Here is a 17,443-nt window from a genome sequence, read left to right as displayed (position 1 = left end):
AAGGTTTAATCATAAAACCATCAAGTTAAAAGGACCTTCAAGAAGTCTTATAATGTACTCCCCTTTCTCGAGGCATGCAAATTAGCGTCCACCAAAAAACTGTTACCGAAAGAAATCAAGTTGGATCAAGAAAAATTATACCGCAGATAGAATAATTTCAAAGATAAATTTCTGCTGTTTTACTATGCTTCTTTGGCAATAACTGGGCCTTCTGGTGAATTAGGACATCAAATATTAAAATTCTTGCCAAACATTCTTGGGTTTGGGGATCACCTAAAAATTGTTAATAGCTGAAGATTATTTCACATAGAAGTTACTACTTAAGATTTGTGAGTGTGTTTCCATAACAAGTTTTAAAATTTGTTAGAGTCTAAAAAATAAATGTTAAATTCACAATTATATTATTCTTAACTCTTATCCAAATATTTTATTGAATTAAAAACTCTTAATTTGACCTAAAACTTCTTTCAGGAAAACGTGTTTGCCCTTCATGTCAACAATAATTATATGTCTGAAAATTCATATGCACTCCTATCTTAAATCTTTTAAGACATTTCATGAAGAAATATATACTATATGCATATTTTAGCAGAATATTGTATCTGGGAGAAGACAAATTAAAAGTGTCAAATATTCATCAGCAGTTTTTACTGGCACTAAAAGAAAGGTGACATTCACTGAGTCTTCGATGAAATCCACCTGGCTCAAACTAAACTGAGTAAAACAGCCAAGAATGCTGAAGGCTTGGTTGAGTACATAATTGACCATAAAAAGTAGCTTTCAAGTAAATCTAGATTCAACATTGCCTCTCCAGTCAATACTCCCACAAATGCTTATTCAGCACCCCTCTTTCCTAATGTATGTCTAAACCTACCTTCCAATCTTTTTTTACTTTCATCCTGTTTTTTCCCCTTGCCTTCATAGCCACTGTTCACCTGCCTGTTCTCCTCGTTTACTGATGGCTTGGAAATACACCAAAATAATCTAAAAAGTTTTCAAAATGGCTAGAAAACCTCCCTGAAGATTCTGTTTTCATAGGTCGAGGGGATGGAGGAAGGGGTGGTGGTGTTAACATCTTTGAAAATTCCAGATGATTCTGACACAGGGCCTTGGGGTACAGGGAATGACACGGGCCTGCAACTGTCAAGTTAGAGTCTGGTCTTTCCCTTCACAATCTCCTCAGCTGCCCACTGGACAATTCAAACTCTAAGATGAAAAAAATGTCCTGTTATTTCTAAGCACCCTGTCCAGCTCCTTGCTTTAGCTCAGAGGATCTCGACAAAGGGTCTATTTTGCAATTTGACAAAATCTAGAGATACCTTGATTGTCACAAAAGGGTGTATGCTACTCCAGCTAGTGTATAAAAGGCCAGGGATGTTACTAAATATCCTATAATACACAGTACAACCCCTCACGACAAATAATTATCCAGTCCAAAATGGCAATATTGTGAACACTAAGAAAAATGCTTCACCTATAGCCTACCTTACTCTTTCCATAATCACTCCATTCACACTCATTAAACAAACATTTCTATTCCTCCAAAATCATCCCTCCACTATCCAGCTGTCTCCAGACTTCCCCTAACCATCATTCTGTTCCAGCTCCTTTCATTTGCTTACACCAAACTCTCCCCAAATCCCCAGAACAATCTTTTTCTCTCTTCAGTGTTCCTCTTCAATCCCTTATTTCCAAGCATCTTTAATAAAACCAAAATGTACAATGATGATTCTTTTAACAGCTGAGCTTCATTGCCTCCTTCCTTATCAATAACTAAACCTTCTACCATTTAGGTGGCCAATCAAGGGCCTTTGCATCATACAGCAAGTGTTCCTCTCCAAGATCTGGACTTCTATTCTTGTCTCTTACCACCACCACCTTACCTCCCACCTCTTCTATTGTCTCACTTCTGCTGTAGCCACCTCCTTACGCTCAAATGTTTGCATGGCATTTCAATCATCTAACTACTATCCCTTCCCATTCTGACAGCATGGTTTTCCACCCACACCTACCTGTGCTCAGATACGTTATTCTCACTGTCATCTTAGAGCTCTCACTAACCCAGAAACTTCCATATTCTGCCTTTTCATTCCAATTCTTAGAAAGCTGGATACTGATGGAGAAACAACTGTTTCTCTTACAAATGCTGGCCACCTAATTTCACCAGGGACTTTGAAGCAGTTTAGCAGTCTTTTAATGTATTACTACTTTGCCCTCTCATTCCCCACAGAGCTTGCCCCAAACCTCAAGCCCTCACTCTCACATTGTGTTGTTTCTTATTCTACTTGTAAGGCACTGGGGCATGCACCTTGATGATTAACATCTACAGAGACCCATATCCTATTCTGTAAGATCGCAAACTCCTTCCAAGGAGCTCAAGCCTATCCATGAACCAGACTCCTACCTCTTCCATTCCCTGTCACATCACAGTTCTCCCCTACTTGCCCCTCAACTGGACCCTTCATTGTCCCACACATATTGTCTTTCATTCTTACCTCTCTACTACCATCATTTCTTCCACCTGGGATATTCTTTTCTCCAATCTCTAGCCATAGAAATCCTCCCTATCTTACGGTAGTAGGCCTTCATATAGTGTTTGATCAACCAAAGAGGAGACAACTAATCCTTCCCATAAATTTCCTTTGTATTTTATACTTACTTGTCTTAAGTTCTTATCATGCTGCCCTATATTAAGGGTATATCTACATGCAACATTTAATTTCCTTGACAGAGGTCAGTGTGGTTCTACTCCCCAACTCTACTCCTGGCTTCTCAAATTTTGCAATATACACACACACACACTTGCACGCTATCTTTACAATATATAATTGTATATATCAAATATGTACATAATCTCTTAAATGTTTCCTGAGCTCAAAGTAACTGAATTAAAATTGTTGATAAGCAGAAGCTCTTCATGAAATGGCAGATAAAAAAAACCTAAGAATTTATACTAGGGGTTTTCACCTACGTTTCATAGATTTAGTTCACAAGTTTTTGAAGCCCATTTTCCTGGTAAGAGAGTTAGTAGCTTTTACCAGATTCACAAAATTCCATGCCAAACAAACAAACAAAAAAAGACTTCAAAATTATTTCTCTAGAGATATGAAAAACGAAGACAGAATTAACTTCATTATCTTCTAACACAATCCTTAGAAGTAATGTTACATCAAATGCATTAAAATCTAGATAATATGAATTAAACTTATATGAATTAACATTATTTTAAAATGGGGCAAAATGACCCAGACATCCACATTCATGTCTCACCAAAACTGATCTTATTTACAGTTAATATAAATGAGATTTTATAGCACACAATGAATGAAAGACAGTAAAACATTTTTAGCTACTAGCATATTAAGTCAGTAGTATGGCTTAATAAACAAATAAATGATAAAGAACAGGGTGCAATTTAAACTAATCTTGAATTAGTAAAACTACTAGATACAAGATTTACGATAGAAACATAGCTTGACATTCTTTTCAGTTACATCATATCCTAATCGCCAAAGGGTAGAAACATACACTTAATTAATTCAGCACGTGTTCATTATGTTATTCGTGTGTGGACATTTCATAAATTTTACTTGATGAAGCTGATTTAGTAATTACTTAATTTCCTCCTACTATTCATTCATTACTTCATTCACTTTTAAATGATCATGGCTGCAACACAACACTGCAGGCTAAGAACCAATTCCATGCAAATGTTTTCCACGGTCTTCATCTCTCAACATCCAGGACAGGGCCTGCACATCTGGCTCTTCATCCAGCATGTAACATTTTTATTCACATCACGAAATATTAAATTAAAAGATGGACCTACCAGTGGGAAATACGCAATGACCCTGGCTTGTGTGTAGTTTGCATCAAATCACTATACTACTGGGAATCATAATTCATCCCAGTGGGCATAGTGATTCCAACCTCATCCTCATTAGTCTATAAATAGAGATAAAGTACTGTATAAGAGATGGTATATGAAGGTTTTCCCTGATTGCTTTGAAGTGCTGGGATAAGAGTAGGGTTCATAGATGTGTTTACCCCTAGTTACTGGGAGCTTCAAAAAAAATTCATTGGGGTTTATTTCTCTCAATGTAAGGGGAAAATATGACATTAGTTTATGGGTATTTAACAGATTCTGAGTAAAAGTAGGTACAGTAACAGAGTAATCATTAACACCTCTTTCTTATGACAAGAAAGTAAAAACCACAGGTCTCCCTTAAGGATTTTAATAAAAGAGGAATATAATTAAATGTCACCAAATATTGTTGCAAGATTTATATTTACTAAATGTAAATTGAAATTAAGCTATTTGGCTGATTTTTAAGGCAGCTTTTCTAAATAAAAATAAATCTATTCCAGGACAGTCTATAAGATGGTAAACTAGGAATGCATTGCCCTACATCTCTAAGAGTCTATGAAACTTCCCAGAAATATTTTTTGATAAAATCGGAAATAGGTTCTTAGGAAAATTTGTCTATGAATTCATTCATTAATTCAATTTATTGTGGATTCCAATTCACAATGAATTTTAAAATACTGTTTTAAGTAGAATAGTTTGTAATTGCTTTTGAACTGTCAGACATTCAGGAGTTCTACCCATCTCTTGTAGAGAAAAGAAGGAAGCCTTCAGTTCCAGGACAATAGAAAAGTCAAACTCATAAATGTTACCGAACAGCTGTAATTTAACTACTATCTTTTGGGTGAATAAAATGGAACCACAATTTATGAAACATAGTCAAAAATGAAACTCCATGAATTTCTGTTGATAATGGTAAGAAACACATAATCCTATACATTGCTCCAGTATTTCAGAAAATCTCAAGCTATAGGTTCACTAATCACTAAAACTGTAAGCAAGTTTTATCTAAAAAGACTAAACAAACAAACAAAAGGCCCCAGCTCTTTATACACCACCTTTATACATCAATCTACATTTTGAGATGGAGTCTCACTTGTTGCCCAGGCTAGAGTGAGTGGTTGATCTTGGCTCACTGCAACCTCTGCCTCCCAGGTTTAAGCGATTATTATGCTTCAGCCTAGGGACTACAAGAACACACCACCATGCTCAGCTAATTTTTGGATTTTTAGCAAAGGGATGTTTTGCCATATTTGCCAGGCTGATCTTGAACTCCTGACCTCAGATTCTGAGTAAAATCATCTGCCAGCCTTGGCCTCCCAAGTGCTGGGATTACAGTCATGAGCCACCACACCTGGCCAAATCTACAATCATTTCTAAAGCTTTCAACTATATAATTCTTTCACAGCTTCCAATAACTAGGGGCAAACACATCCATGAACCCTAATATTATTCCAGCTCTTCAAAGCAATCAGGTAAAACCTTCATATGCCATCTCTCATACGGTACCTTACTCTATTTATAGACTAACAAGAGGGTGAGGTCAAAATCACTAAGCCCACTGGGATGATTTATGATTCCCTGGAGTAAGGTGCCTTCCACCACTGCAGGTACCATAAAAGAGGTACTCAACCCCAAGACAGTCAGCACAGCCCTTCTCCAGGGCCAAGACCACAGAAGGCAGCACTCCACCCTGGTATAATTTTCTCTTCTCATTGTGGCTTGCAGAGGTTCTTCGGATTGTTCCCAACTGGTGTCGGAGACTATGATACAAATAATAATCTGGGTGAACCACCTTGTATATCTCTTACGGCTAGAAGCCAGTGTAGGTTAGGATACTATGAACTCCCTACCACTGAACAGTTCACATGTCACATAAACCCTTCCATCATTTGATACACAGCTGTCAGTTAAAGGATTTGAAATATCTCCTCATTCTGCTGTGTAATTAGCATAATACAGATGCACACAAAGACTTTTGTTAAGAGTAGGGTGTACCAATTTGATTCCTCCATTTCAAACTAAGACTCATTTGTTTCCAAAGAATGCAACATTGTTGGGGGTTTTAAATGTGTTACTGTTTTAGAATGTAATGCATTGATTAAAAAACAAAAGTCAGTATGAGGACTCTTTACCACTGCCCCTCCTAAAGAAAATATGTAGGCTGAAATGTTGGAAAAGCTAGCCTGGTTACAGATGTGGGATACAGACGTTGCTCCTAATCCACTGCCTTGAAATGAAAATGCTTCTGCAAATGCCCTCTCCAAGGTGTTCTGGAGTTCCAAATATCAGAAGATCCAAAACTACTGCAACATGTCAACCTCTTTGAAACATCAGCAATTGGACTTGATTGAGTTTCAGCTAAGAGTTTTGATTCTAGTTTTTGAAACATAATTTCAAAAAACCCAAGTAAACATATAGAATATAAAACAGCCAAGCATCTGAAAACAAGTTTCCCTTTGTTTTAATAATTTGATAATATTTTCTATTCTTAAACATCTTTATACACTATTTGTTAGACATCTGCTTATCAGTTGAGTTTCTATACTGAATTTTTAACCTTTAAATACTGTTCAGGCAATCACCAAATATTAACTTGTAGACTGCATCATTAACCTAGAGTAATATTTCATTGAAAAGTATTGCTGAAAATATTAGTTCCATGGAAGATTAATAGGGGATATCAGAAAAAGACATTCATTGGTTCACTGCAAGCACTCTGTAAATATTTGCTGAGTGAAATGGAATTAAACAGGGGTTTAGTGCAGGACTTCCTACAGCTGCTAAAATGCTAATATGCACTGTGACCCTTGAGGGTGGGGGCGGTGGGGGAGATAAAGTTCTTCCTCAGTCCAATGACTTGCTGAACTAGTATCCACAGAACATAGTTTTAGAAATACTGGCCTGAAGGACAATGTTGACTTGTTTGTAAAATCCAAGTTTCATTCCTAATGAATACTTAAAGTAGGTGTATCAGACACATAGCATATTATCTAGTTCAAATTACTTGTACCCAGTGTTTTAATATTTATATAGCCTCACAAATTTATGGGTGGATAAAGAAAAAAAATAATTCTATGAAAAAAAACTAGTTGTTCTAAGTAAAGCCACTGGTAATGGTCATAAACTTCCCTATAACTACTCCTGGGCTTACTAGATGAACTGTTCTGAAAGACTAAACCATTAAAATCACCAAGATATTGACTTTAAGCACATTCTCTCCCCTAGCTACTCCTATTCTATAGGGTAAATGGGTCAGGAATTATTTGCCCTATTTTTTAAATGAGGAAATAGCACCCAGAAATGTAAATTTCTCAGTCAAAGTCATAGTTATTTAGTCACCCAATACAGAAGCACTAGACTACTTGGTATAGACAAATGCAGCTTCTAACTTAGCCCAGTGCTTTTACAGTCTCTCTCTCTCTCTCTCTCTCTCTCTCTCTCTCTCTCTCTCTCTCTCTGTCTCTCTCCCCATGGCTGTGCTTAGCCTAGTGAGTGGCTAGGCTAGTAAACAGAGTCAGGTGAAGGATCCAATTCCATTCTAGCATTACCAGGCATGAGGGTGCTTGCTTTCAGATTCTTCTATATCTCGAGTCATTGCAAAGATAGAAATCCTCTGAAGTGACATTGCATTTCTCCTATTTAAACTTCTGAATAGAACTAAACTAGAAGTCAGAAATAGGTCCTGAAGAAATGTTTTCTTTCACATCAGTAGCAGGCCATAGGAAGAACTGAGTTAATTATCTAGTTGGATTGAAGAATTTCAAAAATAAGTTCACGACCTCTTGCAACACAATTAGGTGAAGACACATATTCTAGGCCAGTAATTCTCAATATTTGGTGCCTGGTAATCAATATCAGTATCATCTGGGAATTCCTCAGAAATACAAATTCTTGGCCAGGCACGGCGGCGCACGCCTGCAATCCTAGCACTTTGGGAGGCCGAGGTGGGGCGGATCACCTGAGATAAGGAGTTCAAGGCCAGTCTGGCCAACATGGTGAAACCCCCTATCTCTACTAAAAATACAAAAATTAGTCAGGCATGGTGGTGCATGCCTGCAGTCCCAGCTACTCAGGAGGCTGAGGCAGGAGAATAGCTTGAATCCGGGAGGCACAGGTTGCAGTGAATTGAAATCCAGGCTGGGTGAAAGAGTGAGACCCCATCTCAAAAAAATGAAAGAAGTACAAATTCTCGCTGGTCCTAGCCCTGACTGCTAGAGTCAGAAACTCTAGAGAAGGACCGAAAAATCTATGTTTAAAAATCCTGCAAGTGATTCTGATGCATACTCAGGTTCAAGATGTGTTCTAGGATATTCCACACGTATTTTAAATAACGTATTTTCTCTAGTTCTTCCCAAGTACAATAATTATAGCAAATATTATTGGTCAATGATGGTCTGGATGAATTTAGGATTTGGAGCACGTAACAGACAAACAAGCAAACAAAAAAACAGGCAAATAGCATGAATGTGCACTGGCCATTCATTCAGGACTAGTTTTATAAAGAGCTGGATTTTTAAAAAATGGATACATATTTTATTTCCATATAATCCATTTTAAACATACATATCAAATTTCCAAGACCCTGTCACATGGTTATCTGTCAAAAGTTGGCCCAAATGCATGGGAACAGCAATGGATACTTGCTCTGCAGAGGGAGCTTCCCCTTCTTCCCTTTTATTCTCCAGTCCACACACCAGCTGCTCAAAGTTATCAAAACCCAAGATTACTAAGTCGGTCAGGTTTGGACAGTAGCCTGACATCAATCGACCCCACCTCTCTGAACCTAGGTGTTGACTAATGGGTCCCTAAGGAATTAGTAGGTAGGTAGTTACTTTCCTTAGTAAAACAAACATGAGAGACTGCTATAGTTTTATTTTACATGGAAGGGATGCAGCATGGCTCAAGTTCAGAGTCAGGCTGAGATTCAGACAGACCTGGGTTTGAATCCAAGCTTCTCCACTTTCTAAGGGGCTGACTTAAGAGCACGATGTAACTTTTCAAGGCCTCCATCACCTCCCTGGTAAAATGAGGATATTAACTTCTATTACCTACTTCATAGGATTGCTGAAGAGGATTCAGTAAGGGAAAAAAAAAAACATATATTTAGCCAAGAACAAGCTTCCAATAAATAATAATAGTTTTCATTATCATTTATTTTATAAAACTAGATTTTAAAAGAACAACAAATTACTTAAAATGCATGAAATAAAAAAATTATTTACTTCAAAATGCACAAAAAAAAATCAGTTCATTTGTAACATTTCAAGAGGTTTTTACAGTGATCAAGTTAGTATGTGATCCATAAGTAGCTTGAAGGATAAAAATTATAAGTTGTTGAAGTCACCTTATTCTTATTCCATGTTGGAAAAACAAAAAGAGACTAAATCTTGCATAAGATTAAATCTTAGAATATTCCTGTAAGCTAGATCCAGGGCCTATTTTATAATTTAAGCAAAGAAAAAGAGAAATATTTATTTCAGGAAGATGAAGCTGGTAATTTCTTTACATATTGAGTATTTTATATCTAAACACAACTGAAATACTTTTAACAAAAGAAAAAGCATAACAAATTTATTACATGAACACATGTGCACAGGAGTCATACAAAATATAAAATATGAACTCTTGAAATACAAAATAAGAGAAAACCAAGTTACAAATTTCATTTCTACCATAATCTGGAGAAAGAAAATGATATAATTTTATCTTGTTCCTTCATAATTTTTAAATATGCTTTAATTTCTTGGGGGTGGTAAGAACAAATGCTTTATATAATTTTATTTCCATCCTATAGAAATTAGAAGTAAATGGATTACTTAGTCTATCCATGCTATGAAAAAAAGTAGCCCTATATACAGTGTATCTTGATGGTTTAAGAATTTTATTACATTGAAAATAAACAACAATCAAGTTTCCATGAGGGAAAATAACGAAAATCAGAAGAGTTCAGTATATCAGCAAAAAACAAAAAAAAAACAGAAAACATATTTTTCTTATGTATATGTTTCATTTCTGATATTTGGGTGGTATTAGAAATAGGGTAATTTCCATTAATAGTAATATTAGTTTCAAAACTGCTTATGAAAAAAATGATACTGCACTGTTTGAAATTCTACCAAGTAACATCACTGAAACGCAACCTGTGGAATGTTAGGCATTATTAGTATATACATATATTTAATTCAATTGGTAACATAATTTTTGTATTTTTATTTCCATGATTGACATAGAAATGTTAAAATATGTTTCTGTCTCTCAGATTTTATTTATCTCAAGCACGCACATATTAAAAATAAAAACCAAAAAGTAAAGACTTCCTATTTTAAGGAATCCCTGACTTCCATTCTGAAGTCAAGTAGAGAACCTGACTTCAAAGTAAAGCAGCATCAGAGGGAAAAAGAGATAGTAAAGCACATATGCATTTCTGGGTCATTACCCACATAAGGGCCCCATGCCAGTGATGACTCCGGCATTCTGCAAAAAAAAAGTGCTGCCCATCCAAGCCTTTATTTGAGAAAGCAGGAGAACAGCTCCACACAGGTTGACTTTTTGAAACTTTAGGTGTATTCAAGAAAAGAAGTCGCTACCTGCTTTGTGAATGAAGAAACAGAGCTGAACACTGGAAGAAGTTTCTAGGTAGCTCGTGGTATACATAAGACAGAGCAGAGTAGTTCTGAATTACAGTGAAAGAATAAAAACAAAAACATGTCCAACAACACTCAGGATGCATAAACAGAAAACATTTAAAAAGAAGAAAGTCAGCCGGGCGCGGTGGCTCACGCCTGTAATCCCAGCACTCTGGGAGGCTGAGGCGGGTGGATCACAAGGTCAGGAGTTCGAGACCAGCCTGACCAACATGGTGAAACCCCGTCTCTACTAAAAATACAAAAAAGTTAGCTGGGTGTGGTGGCACATGCTGTAATCCCAGCTACTCAGGAGGCTGAGGCAGGAGAATTGTCTGAACCTGGGAGGCAGAGGTTGCAGTGAGACAAGATGATGCCACAACACTCCAGCCTGGGCGACAGAGTGAGACTTTGTCTCGAAAAAAAAAAAAAAAAAAAAACGAAAGTTATCATTTACAACTTAGCAAACTCAGCATATTTTTACATGATAAGTTTGTAACGTATTGTATGGGGATTTTCAGTCTTCTTCATAAGTTTGGTTAACAACTTCAAGATTTTATCATTGATGGCATTTGAATCCTAAAAAGTTAAAATTCTCTGAACCAGGAAGGTTTGTGGCAGATAAAATTTTAAACTTCTGAAGAACTGTCAAACTTGTCAAAAGTATCCTAGGAATATCATTAAGATTCTATCTGCACTTTTCAAGCTACTTCATGGCAATGCTTTATGTTCTAAAAAGTAATAAAATAGCACACGATTATGAACACAGCATAAAATCACAATCACAGAAGTATTCTATAATTATAATAAAATTGTTTTTAATTTAGTCTACACTCATGACATTTTAAGGAAAAAAATGTATACCTTTGAAAATGGTTAGCAATCCTGCCATAGAAAGCAACTGATCATTCTTAATCAAGTTTCAAACATACTCCTTCACACAGCTGCACACACAATGTGTACTAACCTAATTGTTAGTTTCACCTGCTCCAAGTTAGCAATATTTCATACAGCTCATGGCAATAATGGCATTTTCAAGTGTTAATCTGTGGAGTATAAATCTAAACTTTCTTTCAATAGTTTACGACATGTTTTTGTGCCACCCAGGGGTCTAATGTACAAAATAGGTGATTTTGAGTTTCCTTACTTGAAAACAAATCTCTTTTCAGTCTAAATTAAGTTATATTCTTCCATATTTTAACAATAATTTTTCATACTGAGAGATACCAGAATAATTTTTTCAACAATTATATAAAGTACTCTGATTCAATCAAACATTGGGGGGAAAATGCAAAAACATTTACAACCTGTTGAAGGTTAGTAAATAAGAAGGTAAATACTTCTTGTCCTATACCACCACAGCCAAAACTGCAAATTCAGTAATGATTTTTGTTACTATCTGAAATCTTCAGTTTCTGAGTATTAAGGACAGCAATGATAAAAAAAAAAAAAAATTACCTTCTTGAGATTATGAGCTTAAGCTCTGGATTCTGCACATGGAATAAATCTGTTTCCAGAGATCATACTCCTTTATGAAGGAATCACCCTAACATATAAAGTTGGCATGACCATACAACTCAAAGATTTTAATTTATGATATATACGAAAGCAGTTTTTCACAAAATGGAAGTTTTGTATTGAATTTCTATGGTATGGAATTCTTGTTTTATAAACACATTTCCTGATTTCTGAAAAGAGTACATGTTTCTCTATACTTATACTCTGCCAAGCATTAAATTAAATGTATATTTAACTAATTCAAAGCACAGATAGAGAATTCTGACCAGCAAATTTCTCTGGAGCATTTGTCTCTGTCCCTCAATTGTTAAATGGTCAAAACACCATGTCTTCTCTGGTAACAACCTAGTAAATGAGGTCACCACATCCACAATACCAAAAGCCACCTTATTCTCTCCTAAGATTAGCTGCAAATTGGTACAGATGTAAACATTCCCTTAAGTTTATTCAAAACATAAATACTCTGCATAGAGGACTGGACATTAATGTTTCCAGAACCTTAATAAAGTCCCATAATAAAGAAACTGAATGAAGTTTCTAATTTAGACTCTCTTTGGCCTCAATTGATTTTAATAAATCTAAGATTTTCCTGTACAGTTACCAAAAAAAGATGCCTAAATGTTACAAGAACACACACTAAACACTTTAGAAGTAAACAAAACTGGGTAAACTTTATTTTAGTCGATACTACATGAGTCATAACTTAGTTAGAAACCTGGTTTATTTGTAAAACACAAGACATAAAAAGTTTTTAAAAAGCTATTGAGAGCTAAAGGAAAACACATACAACCGCATATATTTTAGTGTAGGGCTTTTCAACCATTAATTTGCAAAATAATTTATTTAAAATCAAATACTGTATTTCCAAAAAGCAACAGTTAACCAGGAATCTCTGAGGTCCTTTGAGGTGTGATCATTTCACCCTATTAAAACAATTGGATTTTCTTTGTCCTTTGTTTTTTGTTCTTCATCTGCATTAACATGGCTGCTAATTATATTAGCCTGGTGGCACATAAAGTCTGAATGGGTAAAATCACATGATTCTCATAGAACATAAAACTCCTTAGGATTCCAATGTACACTTGCTTAGATTGTGCTCTTCTGTATTACAGCTGTCTATTCTGTTAGAGAACTTAACCATGATTCAGAATGTCTGTTTCATAAGTGATGGTGCAACTCTCCAAGACACCATTGTATGTATGGATGCATGCATGTACTCAACAGCACGTGTCCATACTGTGAGCACACAAAAACACAAAGGAACCTTTAGCCTTATCATTCTACTTTGAATATTTAGCTTCCCTATTGGTATATTTATGTTTTTCTGAAATTAAGTTCTTGAGGAGTTTGTATTCATCACACAAAATGTCACACAGATCTAGTTCACACACTTGCCATACAAAAGCCATATTATATTAAATGATTAGAAGCTAAATCACATTTTTCAAATTTTAAATTGAAAGCATAAGAATGATCTACACACCCACTCATTCTCACAGTTTTATGCTTTCACACAGTGAATCAGCAAATGTATTCTTTTCTGAATAGTATATAAAAATAAGAATGTTTTGAATACCTTTATGCAGTTTGGCATACTTGGCCTAATGGGTTGTTTCACAAAGTAAACTGCCTCATTGTTCTGGTTAGCTTTATGATTAAGAGTAAAAACCCTTTATTGCAAAACTTATATCAATCTGTGGTAAAGAAAAACAAACTAGTTTACACATCACTGAGAAACTACTACATTCTGAAAATTATATTTATAGTTCCATCTCCTTTTTCTTACAAACAAGTACATAAATGCCTAATTCACAGATCAAAACAGACACCTTCAGGTAACTTCCATGTGAAAGAAAAACATCCGGAGACAATACATAACAAAAAGCAGTGGTTCAGCTAAATATTAAACAAAGCAACAAAAACTAACACTCATGGGCTTCACGACAACTGATAAACAAGTACACTTAAGGAATTCCTCTGTCAGTTTCAATGGCAAATCCTTGCTCTTTGGAACACTTTACTGATTGGACACTCAAACATCTTCTGCCTTGTAGTCACTTCAACCTTTATGAAACAATTGTTGAAAATGCACATGGCTATTTCAGTTAATTTATACTTTCTAAGGAAAGCTATTTAATGACAAGTGTGAGCAAGTACCTCCTACCTCAGATTAACCACTTACTGTGGTATATTTTTTACCTCTCAACTCTCTCCTTAAACCCTCCTTCTATTGCCCTTAGGGAACTGAAATTCAGAGACATGACGTTTTCTATTACTGGTTCCTTGCCTCTTTGCAACTGTACAACATTCCTCAAAAAGTACATATAATTCTCTATCCTATAGGTTCAGACAACAATATCTATTTCAGGAGCCATAATATGCATAATGAAAGACAGAATTTTTTTTGGAATTGTCTGTGATAATTGTGGTTTAAAGGTTACTGTTTCCATCTATGTCAATGGTGTTGCTGAGTTCATCTAAGTATTTGTGTTCAATCTGCATACTTTAAAAACTCAATGTGACTTCTAAATTAGACTGTTGTAAGGATACCATCTGCCCTAAATAGTGGTTTTTTTTTAGAGCATTATACTTAAAGACAACATTTCCTTAAAAAAAAAATCAACTCATGTCTATGAAGAAACAATGATACTGTAAAATTAGTACAGAGAAGAAAAGTCCAAAATTCCGTATTTCTCTGTTTAACACCTGTACAGTAAATTGTAGGTGACAATCACATTGTTACATTCATAGGACTGCAAAGCATAAAGAACAAGAGCTACATCTTGCTTTGCCTAAAGAAATTAAAGACAAGTTTAACCCGCACCTGCCAAACTGTCTTAAAAGGGACAGAAATAGGTGGCAGAGGAAAGGCTCACCTCTCCTGTACCCCAGAGTGCGTCTCCCTGAAATCATTTTAAATATAAGCAATATATCTGTCACCTTCTTTTTTTTTCTTCCATTCTAGTCAATGGCAGACCCTTTACTACACTCCCCTGCCCACTATCTCAAACACACATTACAGAATAAGGGGACCCAAGTGTCACTTACCAGTTGCATGCCACAGATAAAGATAAGCGTGCACCTGCCACTGCAATAACCCATGGTTTCCGAGACCCCTGCCACAGACAGACTGTCCCACGTCGGCCACCGTCGAGCCCCCACTTTATCCAATCAGATCGCGGGGAAGGAGAGGCAAACCTGCCGAGGGCTCGGGGGCTCCGGGCTGCTGCTGCCAGCGTCCTGGGAAGTGACAGGCATTAGGACCTGCTGGCGCGGCGGCGGCGGCGGCGGCAGCTCCAGCCGCGCCCGCCCCACATACCTTCACTCGCTCGGTGCACAAGCCGCGCCGCGGGCAGCGCCGCCTGCGAAGACGCGTCCGGGGCCCGCAGGGGCAGCAGCGGCAGCCTGGTAGCGCCGCCGCGCCCTCGGGCATCTGGCCCCCGAAGTTTCGCCCCCGCCGCTCCCCGCGCCGCTCGCCTCACGCCCCCCAACGCGGCCGCCGCCCGATGCGCGCTCGCCCGGCGCTCTCCGCGCGCAAGCTCCGGGGGCGGCAGAAGCGCGCGCGGGCCGCTGCCCGCCTCCCTGCGCAGCCCGCGGCTCCTTTGCGCCCTGCGTTGCAGGGCCTGGCGGGCGGGGGCGGGGCGGGGAGCGGGTCGCGGGCCGGGCGGGGGCGTCCGGGCTCCGCGGTCCCCGGCGGCGGCGGCGGCGGCGGCTGCTGCGCGCAGTGATGCGGGTCCTCGCCGCATCCCAGCAGCGGCGCTGCCCCTCCCCTCGCCCAGATATGTGAATCCTCGTCCTACAACAACCTGCTCCCCGCCGCCCCTTCCAACGGGGCCAACTTCTAGGACGGCTGGGGCTGCCACCCAGGCGGCCGCTAGCGGCGGTGTCCAGGCGGAAAGGAGCGGCGCGAAGGCGGGGACCGGGGCCTCGGGGCGAGGAGTCCGGGCGGCATGACCGCCGCGTGCTAGGCTGGAGTCGGTCCTGCTCCAGGAGCCGAGCGGGGCACTCCACGGAAGCGAACCAAGTGTGTGTGCGCGTTCGCGGGTGAAGGGACGAAGAGGAGGGCTAGGGAAGGAGGCTGGGGTCATGGAATAGGGGTGCAGCCGAGGCATCCAGAGCGGCCGGAAAGCCCGAGTGGCGGAGAGGCCAGAGGTGGCGAGGAAAAGGGGTGCGGTGGCCCCGGATGCACTGCCTGCCGCAGAGCACCCGGCTCCCGAGGATCTGAAGGACCGGAGAGCTACGGAGCGGACCCTGCTTGGGGAAGGGGACCGAGTTGCTGCTGGAGTTGGGAAAATTTAGCAACCGGAGCGAATAGGGATGCGATGAGTTGCTGTTGCTGCTTCAAACTGTTGTTTGTTTTCACTTAAAATATTAGAGTCGGAGACCATTTTAATACTCAGTTACTTCAGCCTCACAGACCCTCCAGCTGGGTGTGGATTCCTAGTGGAGAAGCTCGAGCCGCCTCTGAGCACTGGCTGCTACCCGCAGAGACGGGCTTCGGAGCCCGCTGCTGCCACCTGCGGGCTGAAAGCTGAAGGAAGAGCCCAACATGCTGGTCCAAGGTGGCTGCCCCTGGGGGTGGGTATTTAGGACTTAATTTCTTTTATAGCCCTGGGCAGCTAGTGAAAGCAATCCTAACTTTTCCAGGAAGTGAAGATTATTTGTTGAGATCCACTGAGGAACTGACTCATTGGGGTAAAGTGCCATGATTGATAAGAGAATGGTTTAGGTAGCTAAATAGCAACCAACTCCCTAGCACCCTTCTTAAGAGATTAAGATGAGGAAACCACATGGAGCAGAGAGCTCTGTAGCAAGTGGCACTTGGTGCCTGCTGAGAAAAATGGCATTTGTAAAGGATAAAGTTACGCAGGGAACCACAAATAAGGATCCCGAATGATTGCTTCCTTTGAATAAATATTATGACGTATTAGAATGACTAAATGCAAAGAAATTGAATAAGGCAGAGAGACTTTATTCTCCAGAAGCCTGGCACTGAATTTTCAGAAACGATTTGTCAGTCCTAGAGAGCCAAAAAGGGATTAACTGTTAAATTTATGGAGCACAGATATTTTATTGCTATAATGAGAACGTCTGCTTTTAATCGTCCCATTTGTAAAGGGACTTTTCTTCTGAAAAATGCTTTTCAGTGTTTAATAAAATTCCCAAGAGCCCAATATGTGCTCTTAGGCACTGCAAGGCTTCGAAGGTAATAACTGTTCCACAACCTTTGGTAAAACCGAAGCCTTGTTCTTATTCTGCCTTTATACGCATTAGCTGTCCTGTACCTGCTAGGGTTACAGGTATTTTGCATTATCAAACGCAAAGCTGTAAGTTAATTGACTATTCAAGAAGCTGCTGCCATATTGTCAAAAGCATTCTATTACTTTCTTAAATTTATCATAGGAACAAGACGTTTATGTGGATCCCTCCATAA

General features: G+C 38.7%; 1 protein-coding gene across 22 annotated transcripts in view; it reads right to left on the bottom strand.

Annotated features, from left to right (window-relative positions):
• The window catches only part of NKAIN2 (sodium/potassium transporting ATPase interacting 2), a 1,060,472-nt gene extending 1,043,997 nt beyond the window's left edge, over positions 1–16,475 (bottom strand). For 8 of the 22 annotated variants that reach the window (XR_013534525.1, XR_013534522.1, XR_013534523.1 and 5 more), the window contains exons 1-2: positions 15,329–16,475; positions 15,058–15,249 (exon numbers count right to left, since the gene is read on the bottom strand). Coding sequence is in view for 5 of the 22 variants with exons in the window: in XM_035297728.3 (XP_035153619.2) it covers positions 15,329–15,442 (114 nt within the window). In the remaining 17 variants the exon portion in view is untranslated. Of the gene's footprint in view, positions 1–15,057; positions 15,266–15,328 lie in introns of those variants that run through there. The other 14 variants (XR_004742410.3, XR_004742419.3, XR_004742412.3 and 11 more) reach the window with 2 other exon arrangements.
• Positions 16,476–17,443: the final 968 nt, after the last annotated feature.

The sequence above is a fragment of the Callithrix jacchus genome, chromosome 4, assembly GCF_049354715.1.
Source record: "Callithrix jacchus isolate 240 chromosome 4, calJac240_pri, whole genome shotgun sequence".
NCBI lineage: Eukaryota > Metazoa > Chordata > Mammalia > Primates > Cebidae > Callithrix > Callithrix jacchus.
This window is presented reverse-complemented; position numbering and strand designations above follow the sequence as displayed.